Source organism: Silurus aristotelis (genome assembly GCF_946808225.1).
Source record: "Silurus aristotelis genome assembly, chromosome: 27".
NCBI classification, from domain to species: Eukaryota; Metazoa; Chordata; class Actinopteri; order Siluriformes; family Siluridae; genus Silurus; species Silurus aristotelis.
The window spans coordinates 1,473,813-1,491,970 of record NC_139600.1 but is presented as its reverse complement, the minus strand read 5'-3'; the positions used below and the strand labels follow the sequence as shown (position 1 = coordinate 1,491,970).

Sequence of the window (18,158 nt, the reverse complement as noted above, 5' to 3'; positions counted from 1 at the left end):
TGAGTCATTGTGCGTTCAGGTCAAAGTCCCCACCGGGCTAGGAGAACAAGAACACACACACACACACACACATTTCAGAGTCAGGTGTATGATTTAACAAATCTACCAAGCAGGTGCTGATGATTATCATTTTCATCTGTAGGTTGAAACTCAGTTAAGTGAAACAGAAACAGGCTTTTTGTAGCTTCAAATCCATGTCACTTTAAGATGATGCTGATTTGGTCAATCCGAGACCCTCTAGCAGGTGTACAATAACATCAGCGTTTTCGAGTCCTTCCAATGGATAAAAAAACGCATCAGTGCTCACAAACCGCATCTGTAGTAAACTTTTTTTTAATACCACAATGACTGACAGAGAAAAAGAAACTGATTTGACTGATTTTTACACTTACAGGGACATTTACAAGTCGGATTTTTCAAGAAAAGCCGGACATGATAAGGGAAAGGTCGCCAAAACAGTTCAAAACATTTACTTTTTTTATGAAACGTTTACACTTTTATATGTTTTTGTTCCTGTAGAATTTGCAGAAAAAACACAATTTGCCTTCATTTCGAATCCTCAGGAAAAACCTTAATGCCGTAAATATCAATGGTTCTGTTAGAGATGATGTATGTGGAGTTGCAGTTGTGGCTACAGTGAAAGGAGAAGTGTTAAACTGGGTTTATTGGGTTTCTTGCTCTTGCTTTAGTGACGATATTCATTCTCCTTGTGTGAGATTCCGTGTGTGATGCAGCTCTCTGATCTACTGCAATTATTTTATATAATATATATAAATATATTATATTATATTATATATAAAATACTATAAACAAGGACATCAAGCTGTTATTAAATTTTTTATATTCAGAAAATTAAGATACAACAGAAGGTAGAGATAGTAAAGCATCTTATAGTTGTAAAATACAATAAAATATTATTTACACACACACACACACACACACACACAAAGAGGTCTCTTGTAATAAAAACTAATTTCCAAAAAATGCAACTTTTCCTAGATAATGTACTCCCATACCTGACTACAGCGATACAGTGTGACAGAAAGAAACCTGTTTAAATGTTAATATTGAGGACCTCAGCGCACAAAGTCGTATCAGTGAGCGTTCCGCATGAGTGCGTGGAGATGTGAACTTCCGTCATTGTGAGCACGAAGCACCGGATCAGTCAGACGTGAGAGAGCATTTCACTGTGATCATAGAGAGCAGAGACACTCCATGTCCTCTCTACACATCTCATATCGGCTGCGTAACATCTCAGCATGCAGAGCTGGACTATGGCAGCACAGGAAAAAATATCTACAGACAACAAGGTACGCTTAGCTAGCAAGTTCCTGAAGATCGTCACTAACAACAAGGAATTCTGATGTGATAAATAAAAACACTTGACAGAACAAATCCACTTCATCTGAGCTATCTAATGTAGCTCGCTTATACAACGGACCGCTGTCCATTTCTTACTCTCAAGTTCATGAAGAATTATAATGTGATGGTCAGTGACATTCATTCAGACAGAGCGATGGAATAGATGACTAAAGGAGCCTCGTTTTTGCCAGATTTGTTGGTGCAGGGACTGAAACATGGATATAAGGTTTCGGTAAAGAAGTAAACGTTACTGAAAATAAGTGCCATGGTGTCAGCGTTATAAAAAGACACTTGTCCTTTTTCATAGTCGATGTAAATCCCAACCCTCTGAGGTTTGGGGTTCAGGTAAATCGGAATCAGCGGACTGGCACGGAAGGCGTATTCATGCTGGTCCCGCAGACTCAGGAGCCAGTAGCCGTTAGCCGGACTGACCGAGATCTTCCCCTTGCGGTTGCTCGAACGATTGACAATGCCTACGTCCCAGTCTGTCTTCTCACCCACGTGGACCTCCCAGTAATGACGTCCTGAGCTGAAACCCTGGCTGCCGAGCACACACACCACACGGTCGAAGCGTTCGGGCGTGTCCATCACGGCGTTATAACGATCACTGCAGTACACTTGCTTAAGGTCATCAGAGATCATCAGTCTCGGGTGGGCAGAGTCTCGATCCAGAGTCACGTTCACTGAGGAAGGAGCAGAGATCGGAGTTAGACGGTTCAAATATAAATAAGGTATGCCGTTATGGAAAAAAGAATAGTACTGTAACCTAATATGAAGTCGATTAGTTTACATTTTATAGCATTAAAAAAAAAGGATAATAAATATAAAATGTAGACTAAATTCCAGGAGTGTCCACACGGGGGAAGTAGAGTTCACATAAGAAGGTTGATCTGAAAGATAATTTGAAATTTGTTTAAAGCGACAAGAAGCAATTGAGGAAAATAACTTACATGCATGGTCCTGCATCTTCCAAAGTCCTACAAGAACACACACACACACACACACACGTTAAAACAATTACATGCTAAAAGTTATTTACCCCATCGAATTCTGCAAAGAGAACGACTGAAACTCACGAGATTGTTGTTTTACAGGTGATTCTTTCGCAGAATACAAACCTATAAAACGCGCACACACACACACACACACACACACACACACACACACACAAAATATATTATAAACACCCTGACTGATTAGCCATGAGTTAAACACACCTCTTGATAGCGTAATATTTTCTAGCCCCGCTTCTTTTCAGCCCCGCCCCTGCATTGTTGATTACTATGTGATAAATTGAGACCATGTATGAAACTGATCTCATGACCGTATTCGTGCTTGATATTGAGATGAGTGTTGCGGTGTGTGTTTACACATCTGTGGAAGCTTCCTCAGGTCCTCCTGGACCTTATCCACCATCTGAGTGACGTTTTTAAGGACCATGCCAGTTGTGGGTTCAGGGGTCAAAGTCAATTCCGTCAGGCTTTTCTCAGGTTGGGCGCTAGAGAGAGATGAATACGTCTGAGGAGAGAAAAGAAAGATATTGTATATTGATTATTTTTCCTGAATAAAAAACAGTAGCTGCTCGATTCTCCTCTAATAAACTAGCTGGCGTTAGTAAAGTCACACAGATACACACACAGTTTCCCGGACGTGACAGGTTCGCTACGAGCAGTGCTTATTACACAGAGCTGATGGAAACGAGCGGCTGATTACTGTATAATGAGTGGGAACAATGATGGCTGCTTTTCCACATCTCTCTGGTGACAGAAACGAACAAAGAAACTCATTCTCAGCTATGCGAAGTAACAACTGTTTTCTCTTCATGCAAAAACATTCAAAGTTTTATTAAAAGCACAGCAGGATGAAATCCGGAGTCAGTATCTGCTGAACCAGGCACAGCGTGTGTGTTATTTTAAAAGGAATCTTGTCAAAGACAAAGAAGATGAGAAGATAAAAGTGAAAAGGGTTGAAGGTAAAAATAACAAAAACACAAACACACCCACAACTGAGTCAGATTTTCTGAACAATAACCAAATATTGAATGAAGAGAATAAAATATAAATTGGACAAGTTTGTGGACACCTGATCATAAAATTGCTGCTTTTTTGACCATCCCATTCTACATTTAGTTTCCATCTGCTCTTTTAATAACTTCCACTCTTCTGGGAAAATGGTCCACACAATTTTTCAACATTCCCATTCACCCCAAAGGTGTTCATTAGGGTTGGAGCTCTACAGCAGGAGATCTTTCACTTCAACTCATAGAAGGCTTTTGTGCACAGTTGGAAGCAGTTTGGAGAAGAATCAAATATGGCTGGAAATGTAGTCAGGTTTCCCAATACTTTGGTCCACAGAGCATTTATAAGAAGAACATCCTGAGGTGCCAACCTAGCCATGGATTATCACTTTACATACAAGCTGTGATTGATGTTTGCAGACCAAAACTGATTCAATGGATCAAAATAATAATTTATTTTCCTCACGCATTTTATATACGACTTGTGGCGACTGCTGCACACACATAGATAAAGTAGTGCCACAGGTTTTAATCAAAAGCCATTAGAAAGCAAATTTCTCGAATAATAATAATGAAGCTGTTTGAGTTAACTACTGGTGCTGCTTTTCTCTAGTTCATCTCCAAATATATCTGGTGCCTCGAGTCGTATATGAAAATATCCGTATTCCCAATATAAGTTCCTCCACACAGAAAAACTCAGGAAGTTCCAATCCACTATTCACACCTGAACTTCCATCCAATCACAATTCACTATTCACACCTGAACTTCCAGCCAATCACAATTTACTATTCACACCTGAACTTCCAGCCAATCTCAATAAACTATTCACACCTGAACTTCCTGCCAATCTCAATAAACTATTCACACCTGAACTTCCTGCCAATCACAATCCACTATTTACACCTGAACATCCAGCCAATCACAATTCACTATTCACACCTGAACTTCCAGCCAATCACACTGACCCTGTAATAAAAGTAGATATATATGGATTTTATCATCTTTAGACGATATCATCTTTAGTGTTGTTAATACAATCGTGATGCAGAACTTTTCATGGCTGTTGTTCTGACCTTGAAGAAGCTGAAGTGGTCATTAGACTGAGAGAGCTGAGACAGTGTGCTGCTCCTTTTCCTTAGTTCACTGATCTCCAGCTGAAGGTCCTGGATCAAGGCCTGTGAGCGAAGTTCCGCAGCGGCACGACCCATCTCCACGACCTCCAACACCTCGGCCTGAGATCTGTCCAAGGAATTAACCAAGGCACGGAACAGGCTCACTGTGATCTCCACCTCCTGCTGTGCGTTGGCCTGAAGAAAGATACCGGGTTCGGGTTTGTTTTAGGAAAATATACATCATGTTTTTTTCCCCTTACTTATTTGAAACTCTACATCAGTATGGACAGTGATGGTGCTGAGATACACACTTGTATGTCTGCAAGTGACATCTGAATCTCCTCAATCTTCTTCTCTCTGGTTGTGATTAAATTCTGCACCTCCGCCTCCATGATCCCCAGCTCAGACTAAAAACACAAACAGATCACAGTCACAATTATGAGTTAAACTACCATATACAAAGAACACACACACACACACACACACACACACACACACCCTCTCACCTTCTTAACGGTCATCTCACGCCGGGCCGGCACCACAGAGTGGCCATGATGGTCTCCCTCAGCACACATCGCACACACACATATCTGGTCATTTCTGCAGAACATATCCAGATGAAGTCCATGCTTGATACACTGTGGTGCGGTGGAACTCGCTGGACCGAACCCGCTCGCGCTGAACCTTCTCCTGCTGGCCTCATATGGAGGTGGTGGTGAAGATGGCGCTGCCACTTCCAACAAGTTCCCGCTGGACGATGTCCTTTGGAACCTGCTCTTCATTTCCTTTAGCAGTCCTCCGGGAAGCTCTCCAGGTCGAGGTGATGTGGCAGTCTTTCTCTCCGAGGTACGAGGAGAGTGAGAGCTTGCAGCTTGGGTACTGGTGGAGATCCCAGAGCTTTTAGAGCACTCAGCCATGCACTTGAACTGCTCTGTGATCTCCTTGAGCGTGTGATTGATGTGGAGCTCAGGACGTTTGCGGAAGCTCTCCTTGCACAGTGGGCAGACGCAGTTCTTGCCCCGGCTATCCCAGTATGACGTAATGCAGGACAGGCAGAAGCTGTGGCCACATGGTGTAGATACGGGGTTGGTGAACACATCTAGGCAAATGGAGCAGGAGAACTGCTCCTCAGACAGAAAGTCCACAGGAATGGACATGGTATAGATGGACATTAACTGAAGAAGAAAGGAAGAATTATTGATAATGTATAATGCCGGGGTGGGTTAACAACACTGCAGGCTCATACAAGACAAGACAAAACTCCAACAAGGTCCACCAGGTGCAGTTCCTGTAGCATTCTCAGTAGTGTAAAGGAATCTCAGTATAAAGTTGAACTCTAAATATAGTGGTGGTTATTCAGTGGTGTGGTTTCAACATAGAATAGAATACAACCTCCACAAAGCATGAAGCTGGAAACGATTATGTCTCAACACAACCTCAAGCTATGCTTCTGTACCTCGCATAACTGTTACATGCTAACTTTTTTATATTTTTAATATTCACTCAGGAATAATACATTTTCAGAGCTACAGGTGATTCAGCCAAACTGCATTCTTTTATTAATCCAGATTACATTTTTATAATGGAATGTAGCTGCTCTGGTGTCCAAATCCACTGAAGCTTCCTGAAGATTAATGAAAAAATGTATGAAATGTTGCTTCATTACACAAAGAATAAAGTTTTATATAAAGTGGCCCAAAAAATAATAGTAAAAACTAATTTTGCACAGGGGAAGAAGGTGCCTTGGGTCCTTGAGCAAGACCCTTAACCCTCTGTGCTCCAGGGGCACTGTAACATAGCTGACCCTGTACTTTGACCCCAGTGTTTCAGAAAGAATTTCACTGTGTTGTAATGTACATGTGACAAGTATAAGCATCTTTACCTTTTTTTTTACTTAAATAAAGAAATGCTAATATAGTGTTAATGCCCCTTGTTGTTTTCCTGTTTTGCTAAATGTTGTGAATGTGCCTACCTGCTCCCACTCTGCTTCCACCCCACTTCCACCTTGCTGTCACCCTGCTGGAACTTTGTTGCCACCTTGCCAAATCCCTGCTAAACCTCACTGTCAACCTTCCAAAACCTCACTGCCACTTCACTAACACCTTGCTGCAACCTCACTGCCACCCTGCCAAAACCTCACTGCCACCTCACTGCCAACCTTCCAGAATCTCAGTGTCACACTGCTGCAACCTCTGCCACCCTGCTAAAACCCTGATTACATTTACTTCAACCCCACTACCACTCCACTACAACCCTGCCAAAACCTTACTGCCATCCTGCCAAAACTTCACTGCCACTCCACTGGCACTTTGCTGCAACCACACTGCCACCCTGCCAAAACCTCACTACCACTCCATTTCCACCCTGCTGCAACCTCACTATTCTGCCAAAACCTCAATGTTACTCTACTGCAATCTCACCGACAGTCTGCTAAAACCTTACTGCCACTCCACTGCCACCGTGCCAAAACCTTGCTACCACTTCACTGCCACCCTGCTGCAACCTCAGACACTCTGCCAAAACCTCACTGCCACTCCACTTTGACCCCATGTTAGGATCCAGAAAGCTTTACAGATTTACAGCCGAATTCCTTTTTGTTACACAACATGGACTCACAAATTCCTTCACAGAACATGCTCAGAAACAATTCCACTGCGAAAGAAATGTCTTTTTTTTAAAAAAAGAAATTCTTCCTTTTTTAAGAAAGGAAGAATTATTGATAATGTATAATGCCGGGGTGGGTTTACAACACTGCAGGCTCATACAAGACAAGACAAAACTCCAACAAGGTCCACCAGGTGCAGTTCCTGTAGCATTCTCAGTAGTGTAAAGGAATCTCAGTATAAAGTTGAACTCTAAATATAGTGGTGGTTATACAGTGGTGTGGTTTCAACATGATAGAATACAACCTCCTCAAAGCATGAAGCTGGAAACGATTATGTCTCAACACAACCTCAAGCTATGCTTCTGTACCTCGCATAACTGTTACATGCTAACTTTTTTATATTTTTAATATTCACTCAGGAATAATACATTTTCAGAGCTACAGGTGATTCAGCCAAACTGCATTCTTTCATTAATCCAGATTACATTTTTACAATGAAATGTAGCTGCTCTGGTGTCCAAATCCACTGAAGCTTCCTGAAGATTAATGAAAAAATGTATGAAATGTTGCTTCATTACACAAAGAATAAAGTTTTATATAAAGTGGCCCAAAAAATAATAGTAAAAACTAATTTTGCACAGGGGAAGAAGGTGCCTTGGGTCCTTGAGCAAGACCCTTAACCCTCTGTGCTCCAGGGGCACTGTAACATAGCTGACCCTGTACTTTGACCCCAGTGTTTCAGAAAGAATTTCACTGTGTTGTAATGTACATGTGACAAGTATAAGCATCTTTACCTTTTTTTAACTTAAATAAAGAAATGCTTATATAGTGTTAATGTCCCTTGTTGTTTTCCTGTTTTGCTAAATGTTGTGAATGTGCCTACCTGCTCCCACTCTGCTTCCACCCCACTTCCACCTTGCTGTCACCCTGCTGGAACTTTGTTGCCACCTTGCCAAATCCCTGCTAAACCTCACTGCCAACCTTCCAAAACCTCACTGCCACTTCACTAACACCTTGCTGCAACCTCACTGCCACCTCACTGCCAACCTTCCAGAATCTCAGTGTCACACTGCTGCAACCTCTGCCACCCTGCTAAAACCCTGCTTACATTTACTTCAACCCCACTACCACTCCACTACAACCCTGCCAAAACCTTACTGCCATCCTGCCAAAACTTCACTGCCACTCCACTGGCACTTTGCTGCAACCACACTGCCACCCTGCCAAAACCTCACTACCACTCCATTTCCACCCTGCTGCAACCTCACTATTCTGCCAAAACCTCAATGTCACTCTACTGCAATCTCACCGACAGTCTGCTAAAACCTTACTGCCACGCCATTGCCACCGTGCCAAAACCTTGCTACCACTTCACTGCCACCCTGCTGCAACCTCAGACACTCTGCCAAAACCTCACTGCCACTCCACTTTGACCCCATGTCAGGATCCAGAAAGCTTTACAGATTTACAGCCGAATTCCTTTTTGTTACACAATATGGACTCACAGATTGCAAAAATTCCTTCACAGAACATGCTCAGAAACAATTCCACTGCGAAAGAAATGTCTTTTTTTTTTTCTTATTAGCCTTACAGATAGTACATTTAGTGTATTTTTTCATTCAGTGTCTTTACTGTAAATATTATCAACGCTTAATGTAATGAGGCAACAATCAAAAGACCAGCAAACAATGAACAAAGAGTAAAAGAGCGACTGGGAAACACCCCAAGGTACTTTTAAACCTTACATTCAAAACTCCTTATAAAATGAAAAAAAGAATATTCATATTAACATTTTCTGAAGCACAAAAAAAATTAATTCTCCCAGCGAGAGTCAAAATCGTGTATGAGAGACGGCCATTACGGTCACGTCTGATGGTAAACATCATATTTTGATCAATTTTAGTGGAACAGGGATGAACCCTGTGGAATGAAGTTGAACCTGCTCCAATCCTGGCCATCGACAAACAACCCCTGTTAAATCTCTGCACAATAACCAGGTTTTTAACTCATCTCAGGTTTATTAGTCTGAAAACTGACTTCATTTTCAATATAATTAAATGCTACAACGACTAATGATCATCATCATCAGCAGCAGCTTCAGAGTTTGTGTGTAGGGCTGGTGAGGATGAACTTACCTTCACCGATGCTCCTCTTTACAACCAGGAATCCAATTTCAGTTTGCAGTTTCTCCTCTGTTTCTCTCTTTTTCCTCTATAATGATTTTTTTTAGACTCTCTCTCTCTTCTCTCTCTTTCTCTCTGATGATTGTTAAAAGAAACCTTAGTAATGAACTTATAAGGGAGGGTGTGTCTGCATACCTACACACACACACACACACACACACACACCAGTCCAGTCCAACAGGTTATACAGGTACAACCATTCATAAATACATTAAAAACACCCTCTCTCCTACTCTTTTTTTTTATCTCTCCATCTGACACATGTACAGACTTCGAGATTGTGTGTTGTTTTTATGGGTTGTTGTGTGTTATTGTGGTGGGCTATATATGGAGATGGGAGCTTAGTGGTTATGGCTTTAGGCTTTGGATCTGAGGGTAATGAGTTTAATTCGGCCACACTAAGCTGCTACTCCGGGGCCCCTGAGCAGGGCCCTTAACCGCAGAGCTGCCCAGTTGCCTGAACGAGATAAATGTAAGTCGCTCTGGATAAGGGTGTCTGCTAAATGCTGTAAACGTGAATGTTATTCATGTAGTGTTGCAGTAACACCGGATTTATTGAAGCTGTTACCGAGTCGTGTTTGCGTTTAGACGTAATTGTCACTTCCTGCAGGTTATTTTCACTCCGCAGTGTGTAAATGGCGACCTGGTAAACTTCGTGTTGGAAAGGAGTCTCCCGTGTTGGTGTTCTATTCCAGTCAGAGGAAAAGCTGAAACTTAATGACAGATTTTGTTGTTTTCTGATACAGTATATAATTGCCCAGTTCTGATTGGCTGTTCAGAGTCCATTCCTGCAAACAGCAGGTCTCAGGCCTGGTCTTTAAGTCCACCATAAACATTATAAAGCAAACATCATCATTACATTAATACCCAGCATGCTTCTGGCTCCTGATTGGTGAGGAACGTCATACAGTGTGTATCAGCTTGTTTATAAAGTGCAGTGTGTGTGTGTGTGTGTGTGTGTGTGTGTGTGTGTGTGTGTGTGTTACGATATCTGACAGAACAGCTAAATAAACTGATTATTATCAAAGGTTTAGTGAGTCAGAAAACAATTCGTCTCTTTCTCTCACACACACACACACACACACACACACACACACACACAAATGGACACTCGTACACAAACACACACAATCACAAACGCACACACACACACACACACAACAGCACACTCACACTCCTACACACACACACACACACACACACACACACACACACACGCAAACATAAATGCACACTCGTACACACACAGCACACACACAGACTACTACACAAACACACACACACAATCACTAACATAAATGCACACTCATACAAACGTCCCAAACGCACGCACAAACACACACAATCACTTAAATATAAATGCACACACAAACACACAATGTAAAAAAAAATTATACATGAAACATGGAAAAAGTGAAAAGATGAATACTTGTTTTGGTTTGTTTGTTTGTTTGTTGTAAGCTCAGGTTTTAGAAGGAAGCAGCATGCATCAGTTAATCATGTGATCTATGACATCGTGCGTAAATGATGCAGGTCAACTTTTTTTTTTTTATCGAAATAAACAACAATAAAATGTAACATCAGACGGAGGAGTGTTTTATTAATAATAAACCTTTTATATAAGTTACAGAAGCTACGCTGGAGCTACAGTGTTTATTTATCAGGAACAGTTTTTATTTTATTTTATTTGGAACTTATTCTAATTTGTAATAATAAAAAAATCTAAAAATGATGGAAGATTGTAGAGGAATGTGAAACCGAGCATGGAAAGAAAAGTGTTTAGACATTTTAACTGGAATATCATTTCATTGTGCTGATTTTCAGCCAATCAGAACGCTCCACACGTCTCCTTCACCTTCCTCAGCATAAGTTTACTGGTTTCCTCTGGTGCAGGGCAACTTGCCGGCTCTGTAGAGGTACATGAGCGGTTGAAAGAAACTACCAAAGAAACAAAACATGATGGCCAAAGTGATGAGATCTCCCATGAGCTGCTTGGAGATGAGTGATTCGATGGATGATATTATGATGAGAGGCGAATAATTGACCAGCAGCTTGACCTGCAGCAGAGTGACGATGATGAAAGCTCTCTTCTTGACGCCGCTGCTCCGCTCCTTCTCACCGTCCTTGCTTTCGTGAACGTCTCCCGGCCCGCTGCGCTTTAGGACGGCGAGGATGGACAAGCTGCAAAAGGTCTCCACGAACAGGATCGATAGCAAAATGCCCATGAGCGGGAAAAGGTTCGAGGTCAGTCGACTGCTCAGAGAAAGGAGCACCGCTACGAACCAGACCACGCCCAGTCCGGCTGCCTTGTACCGCAGAGGTTTGTACTTCAGGTAGGTGACGGGATGGACCACGGCCACGTAGCGCTCCAGACACACGCTGCACTGGAACACTGGCTGGCTGTGAAGACTTAGCATGCACAACGTTAAGCTAATGGTCCGTAACACCACCGGATTGCTCAGAAAGTAGAAGTTAAAGGTCGCGCACAGGACGATTAAAGCGCAGGTCATGTCTGTGCACAGGAGATGGAGAGAAAAACATTCGGACTCCAGCGTCGCCCTGGAGCTTCTTATCATCAGCCAGGCCGCCCACAATCCGCTGGGCAACATCAGCGTGAAATTCAGCGTCCCGAGCAACAAGATCGCGATGATCCAAAAACTCACGGGGTTCAGCGGAGTCACCGCGCTGGTGGAGTTCATCACCGCGACGCTCTCGTTCAGCATAGCTGAGGCTCGATCTGAAATACACTGTAAACATCACACGCTGATCGCTTGCAGTTTGGACAAGTTCCTGTTCTCACCTACGATACAGCAGATACACTATTCTGCCAAAAGTGCTGGGACTCGTGATTTTTTCCAGCATGTGTTTGATGCAGGAGCTTAAAATTGTCTCTTAACTTGAACTAGGAGACCCAAACGTGTTCCAGCCCCATGAAGATCTGCTTTGGGTTGGAGTGGAAGATCTCCTGCTGTAAAGCTCCAACCCTATTGAACATGAATGAATGTGAATGCTGACTGCACCTCAGGCCTCCTCATTTTCTCTTCTCACCTACATCAGTACCCGACTTTACTAAAGACTCTAGTGGAACATCTTCCCAGAAGAGTGGGGCTGATTATAACAGGACTACATGTAAAAATGGGATGTTCAAGACCCTGACCAATCACAATCCAGAATTTTAGAGCACTGTGGGATGGAAGTAAATATATAATGTTGATTTGTGAGTTAACAGATGCTTCGGGCTGGAATAAACGATTCGGAGCTGATTTGCAGGCATCATTAATCAGAGCTGAAAAAAAAAAATCCGCTCACTCACCTGCACGGAAAGACCCGGAAAAATCTCCCCTTTCGCGCAAAAACACCTGCTGAGTGACAGAGAGTGATATATTTATAATGGAGGGAAAAATCAACAAGGGTGTGTGCTGTCTCGGGCTCGACGCTGACCTGAGACTCAACTCACTCCTTTAAATAAATTTTAAATATTTGTATTATTCTATAAACACAGGGACACCTGCAGGTAAAAGGTAGGTGTGGATGAAAATGCGGTCGTGCTGGATGCAGATAAGTGCGCTTATTAAATCCTAATGAAATAGTGTTATACATCATTAAAAAATAATAATAAATTTCGGCTTCTCCCATTAGGGGTCGCCACAGCGGACCAAAATAGTGTTATACATCATATGTATGATATAATAATAATATAAATGAAAACATCGTTTGGGGATTAGACACATCTTCGTTAAGCAGTGAAATGAGATTCACACCTGCAGTGAGAAAACGATCCCATGGGACATAAACAAATGCTGTTGTGTTGTATGGCGTTGTGTTTAGAGCACGTTTCTGACTCACGCCATACTTTGTTTACGAGTCGCGAGCGAATGGCGTTCGATTTGTCCCCGAGCTGTTCCTCTTCCACCATCAACGTGTGAAAATCAAGAACAAATTCGATCCAAATCTCGAATGCAAATCATCGCCCGGAGGTTCATCATGTATCTGAACCGTGTTTTTCTACAATACAATCGTATTCCATTAAAGCTCCATCAAACCTCAACGGATTCCTTTTAATCAAATATTAATTACTACAAATATATATAGAAATTATTTCTCACTATATTATAATTCCATTCATTCTGGTCTTTTATGTATAAAAAAAAAAAAAAAAAAGCAAACAAATGCATTTAATTAATATATTTATTTTATTTTAAAATGTAAAAATATATATATATATATATATATATATATATATATATATATATATATATATATATATATATATATATATATATATATATTATAAATAATATATAAAAAAAAAGTATAAATATAATTTAATGAGATTTTATTTGATTTATCAAATTATTTAATAATCAATCAAATTAATAAATTGAAGATTCCGGAAGGCGTCCAGGAGACATTTTATTATAATTTACATTTATTTATAAAGTGTGTATTTCCAGATGTTTTTATTGCGCTGATGTGGTGAAGTTTTCTGCACGGAGATGTTTATTTAACATTTACAGAAGGAGTCTCCGGTGTCCGTTACATCTTCATCTGGCATTTATCTGGAGTTATAGAGTTATAGATACCCTGAATCCCCAATGATCTGATTCTCTCCAATTCACCAGGATTGATGTTTCAATAACATCTGTAGACGTGAATGGTGCTGCTCAGGTGGCTGAGGTGCAGACCTTCTGGTTCATGTAGACTGGACTGGATTTTGAGCTTCTTCTCTAGCAGAAAGTCCTGAAGATACCTCAGCCAGAGGCCCGATATCGCTCACACCACATTATAAGCGGATAAAAAAAAAACTCGAGATCTTCATCTATACAAACATTTAATTAATTGTAATTTTTTAGCCCTGTGGAGAAAAATGATCGGATGCACAAACCCTGCGCTGAAATTCATAGACAGGCTGATGGCTATCCCGAAGTTAAATACCTCCAGAGAAAACTTCTGCCTCACGAAAAAAAGATACAAGAGAGGTATGCTTTGCACCAAAGACACCATTAAATTGACACAAACTAATTTAAAAGCCCTCCTCTTGAAGGCTTTTCCCCCAGCCTCATCACTCTCCATATCGCCAGGTCCTGTTTCCCTCAAAGCCTTCAGAATCATCAGGAAGCAGAAAAGATCCACGATGAAAAGAAAGCTGAAAATAGCAGCGAGAGTGGTGAAGGGCAGCTGTGGGAAGGAGAACATGGTGGAAACGGCACACACTAGTGAGTCTATCCAGCTCACCACAGCACAGGGCAGGCGATACCTCGCGCGGTTGTACTTCAGGAAGGTGATAGGATGGACCACGGCTATGTAGCGCTCCAAACACACACAGCACTGGAAGTGGCAGCGAGCTGACATGCTAATCCCCCAGAAGAAACCCAGAGCTTCAACAACACACAGGTCAGAGTTCAGGTGACATGCGATGGACAGCGGTGCTGTGAAGGACAAAAGGATCTCAGAGGCACACTGACTCACATTAAAGGTCACATCCATGTCTTTTCTTACACCTTGAGTGAACAGAAGGAAAAGCATATAGCAGTTTAGAGGAAGTCCTACCAAATAACTGAGGATCTGGCTGCATATCACAATCATAGAGGAAGCAGCAAGACCCTGATGGTCCTCCATGTCCAGGGATGAGTTTATCATGCTGGTGTTCATATCTTCAAAAGTCACAGAAAATTTGCATTCATAAGGTTCCTTTAACGTTCCTTGGCAAGGTGTTATTAGCTTCCTGCATGGAGTTCAAATTAAGAGCACACAAGATCTACAAGGGAATTAAAGAAGTAAGAAAACTTCATTGAAAATATAGATAAAAAAATTTTATTTATTGATTAGAATTATTCCGTATCCTCGGTGAAGTCATACAGAATCACAACGGAAATGGAACATACCTGTGAAATGTGTAGAACGCAACGTTTGAGTGAATCGCAGCATGGAAACGTTGTTAACCGTGTAGGAAAATATCTCAGCTGCAGGTCAATGACTGAGAAAATACATCACCACACTGACAGCACATGCAAAATGGTTGTTGATTGATTCTCAGCCCTGACTGTAGGACAGTTTTATTATAATAATACATTGTTGTTTCTATGGCAACAGCTCGTTCCAGTCCTCAAGCTGCGTCAATCACCAACAGAAAAACTGATTATTTCTATCAGACACAACAAGGCTGCAGTCTGATTTCAACTTTATATAATATTTATATTAATGCACTTGCAACAACCCTTTAGGAATCCTCCTGACCCTCAGACGACAAGGCGCAAATAAATCAAACGTCTGCTTTAAACAGATAATAGTCTTGTTCTCACTAAAGGAGGCCCTACAACAAATCTTCTCACTGTTAGATCATCACAGGTCCATCGGAGTCATACTAGTAAAGTCCAAAACACAGAAAAGTCCAAAATTTTCATATTTCAAAAGAAAACTCTTACTCACCCTAACAGCTGTAATTATTGCTGTTTGATGATGCATCCAAACAACTTGAATGAAAACCTGAACCCACACAGACCTATTGTGGAAAAGACTGGACAACGCTGAATTACACCATTTTAATGTCGAGAGTAATCCTGATAAAAATTCCAATCTAAAAAAAAATAAATACCAAGATCATTTTTTTTTTCTTTGCTGTGATGTAATGGATGTTTATTGGATTTTTCAATTTCATATATTAGAGTGATTTTCCTCTCTGCCTGATCTTCATCTTATTTTTACTATAACATTACCACACACATTTCTTTTTTAAATACTCCACTGATCCTAATCTGGCATGATGCTGATTATCGTTTTCCACTAGTGAGAGACAATTTATACATTATTTATAATGTGACTCATTTATAGTGGGAGCCTGCTGGGGATTAAAAACACAAACACTTCCACGTTAAGATTCCAGGGTGAGAGGAAATGTGTCAAACGCCTCCATTTAGCATGAAAGTTACAAATCACATCCTTCCATGATATAATTCTTCTACACGACTTCCAGTCTTATCATTTTTCTAATTAGGTTTATCTAAATAATGTTCATCTAAACACTTTGTATTTTACTGTACACACATGCTCTTTTGTTTAGTGTGTAAGTACAAATATACAATAATTGACACGATGCAGCTTCATTCTAAAGGAATCTGTACATGTTCTGTATATGTTAGCCTTGTGAACATTTTAAAATAAAATAATAAATCACATTTTTCTTTTGACATGTATAGCTATTGAATTCCTCGTGTGCATTTTTAAGATTCGCCATAAGGTGGCACCAGACGCTAAGAAAAGAGCTGAACAGTGTTTCAGGCTCGTATTCATTGATACACGTTTAAAAGTAGAAAGAAACAGAAGGTACTACGGGGTGTGGTATTTGTCCTTTTCCCTTTCAGACATCACAAAGTCACTGCATGTTATTCCCCCTTTACCCTACACATTAAAACAGGAAACGTAACAAAAACTCTTTAGAAATCTGCACCCTGCATGCCCAACTGACTGATAAGCGTATTGTGTTTGTTTCATTGATACAGGAGTTAGTGGTTTGTGGTTTTGTTTGGTCAATATGAACAGGTACATGTGTTTTGTCATGTATGAAGTTGTATTATAGGCGTATTTCCCATGCTGCCATGTTATATACGTTCATTCTCAGTATAGGACGTGTGCCAGCATGATTAATGGACTGAGCAGTGACAAAAAAAAATCCATGCAAATGTGGGACATTGTCAATCGTGAGTGTTATTCAACGCAACCCAAGCATGTGGAAACCATCTGTTGTCTATTACTTACTACAGCGTTTCCTCCATTCAAGTCAACATATGCACTGTTTCTTCCTCCAGGTTACATTTCTTCTGAACAAAGACCCCTCCCACATTCCTCTGCTTCGACACGCAGTACACCTGACCTTAATACGTTAGCACAAATCAAAGCCAATTGGACCAACACCTGCAGTTTGTGCACAATAAAACTTTATTGTAGTCATATAACTTTTTAATCCAATTCATTCATATCCACGATCCACGATTTTGTAACAGAAACAGTGTATAAAGGTTTCATGTTTTGGGGTTCATGTTAGATTTCTACTGTTTTTCTTTTTTTGTTGTTGTTTCTTTCTTTCTTTTTTCTAGTGTTTCCCGCTTTCGCCCCGAGATGCCGCCATTGTGTCCATGTGTTTAATCTCCTCCTGTGTGTATTTAAGTTATTTGCTTGATTGTTGGTTATATAGTCTGTTCCTTGCATTTTGTTCAAGTGTCTCGAATTTTTGCATTTTTGAGCCATTTTTTATTTTTGCACCTGATAGGAAGGGGTGGGGACAGAACTGCAAGGTCTAATTTGCATTCTCCTGTTTATTCATGAGTCATTGCATTTTTTTTGTATGAAGATACAGAAATGTTCCTAGGCCAGTCAAATAAATTATAAATATTTCAGGCCAGTTCAGATTATTCTGTATTAATGTCTAATGCTTTTTGAACTGACTTACTGAAGTGTATATTAGTATCACTGTGTCTACATTCAGCATCTCAATTTCAGTTTGCCATTCTGGTATAAAAATAAGACGGGCTGCATTAAACTTACAGTGACAGAAATATTTAAAGCAACCTCAAATGCCAGCGCAAAGACTTCAAGAGATAATGTATAATTTATACCAAAGCACACCATTACCGGGATTGTCTGGATTAAAAATATCAGGAGGTTTAAGGAAACAATTTTAAAAGCCTTTTTCCTGGCAACGCTCACTCCACCATCATCCCTTCCCCTCGCTCCCGGTCCTAGTCTTCTGAGACCTCTGAGGAGAGAGAAAGTGCAGAAGAGCATCCCGATCAGAATCGTAGCATACACAATTGCAAAAGAACTGAAGGGAAATTCTAAAAGCTTGAGTATGGCCATAGTGCCATTTATAATTGAGTAGATC

General features: G+C 40.8%; 2 protein-coding genes across 8 annotated transcripts; both read right to left on the bottom strand.

Annotated features, from left to right (window-relative positions):
* Nucleotides 1-824: 824 nt before the first annotated feature.
* Nucleotides 825-9,391, bottom strand: btr01 (bloodthirsty-related gene family, member 1). Its single transcript, XM_083533152.1, has 8 exons — nt 9,233-9,391; nt 4,999-5,667; nt 4,804-4,899; nt 4,454-4,687; nt 2,733-2,880; nt 2,439-2,480; nt 2,313-2,339; nt 825-2,045 (listed from the first exon to the last, which is right to left on the bottom strand). Exons 2-8 carry the CDS (start codon nt 5,662-5,664, stop codon nt 1,501-1,503), a joined length of 1,758 nt encoding a protein of 585 aa, XP_083389278.1. The 5' UTR covers nt 5,665-5,667; nt 9,233-9,391; the 3' UTR covers nt 825-1,500.
* Nucleotides 9,392-11,019: 1,628 nt separating this feature from the next.
* Nucleotides 11,020-17,118, bottom strand: LOC310721451 (uncharacterized protein). 7 transcript variants are annotated; one of them, XR_014532049.1, is made up of 4 exons: nt 17,036-17,112; nt 15,166-15,278; nt 14,831-15,038; nt 13,726-14,709 (listed from the first exon to the last, which is right to left on the bottom strand). XR_014532049.1 is itself a non-coding variant. In XM_083533164.1 (3 exons), the coding sequence occupies exon 3, from the start codon at nt 12,001-12,003 to the stop codon at nt 11,152-11,154; it is 852 nt and encodes a 283-aa protein (XP_083389290.1). In that variant the 5' UTR covers nt 12,004-12,017; nt 12,594-12,642; nt 17,036-17,112; the 3' UTR covers nt 11,020-11,151. The 7 variants fall into 7 exon arrangements, 4 of the variants coding, with proteins under 4 accessions (XP_083389290.1, XP_083389292.1, XP_083389291.1 ...); XM_083533164.1 differs by lacking the exons at nt 13,726-14,709; nt 14,831-15,038; nt 15,166-15,278 and adding exons at nt 11,020-12,017; nt 12,594-12,642; XR_014532047.1 differs by having other exon boundaries at nt 13,726-15,038; nt 17,032-17,118.
* Nucleotides 17,119-18,158: the final 1,040 nt, after the last annotated feature.

What these genes read in the sequence shown, in the direction of transcription:
- btr01 (XM_083533152.1), bottom strand. Translation starts at nt 5,664, where the DNA reads ATGTCCATCTATACCATGTCCATTCCTGTGGACTTTCTGTCTGAGGAG. An exon ending in GTGAGATGACCGTTAAGAAG is followed by an intron (nt 4,900 to 4,998) that starts GTGAGAGGGTGT and finishes TTGTGTTTTTAG; the next exon opens with TCTGAGCTGGGGATCATGGA. An exon ending in GAGGAAGCTTCCACAGATGT is followed by an intron (nt 2,481 to 2,732) that starts GTAAACACACAC and finishes CGCGTTTTATAG; the next exon opens with GTTTGTATTCTGCGAAAGAA.
- LOC310721451 (XM_083533166.1), bottom strand. Translation starts at nt 12,003, where the DNA reads ATGCTGAACGAGAGCGTCGCGGTGATGAACTCCACCAGCGCGGTGACT.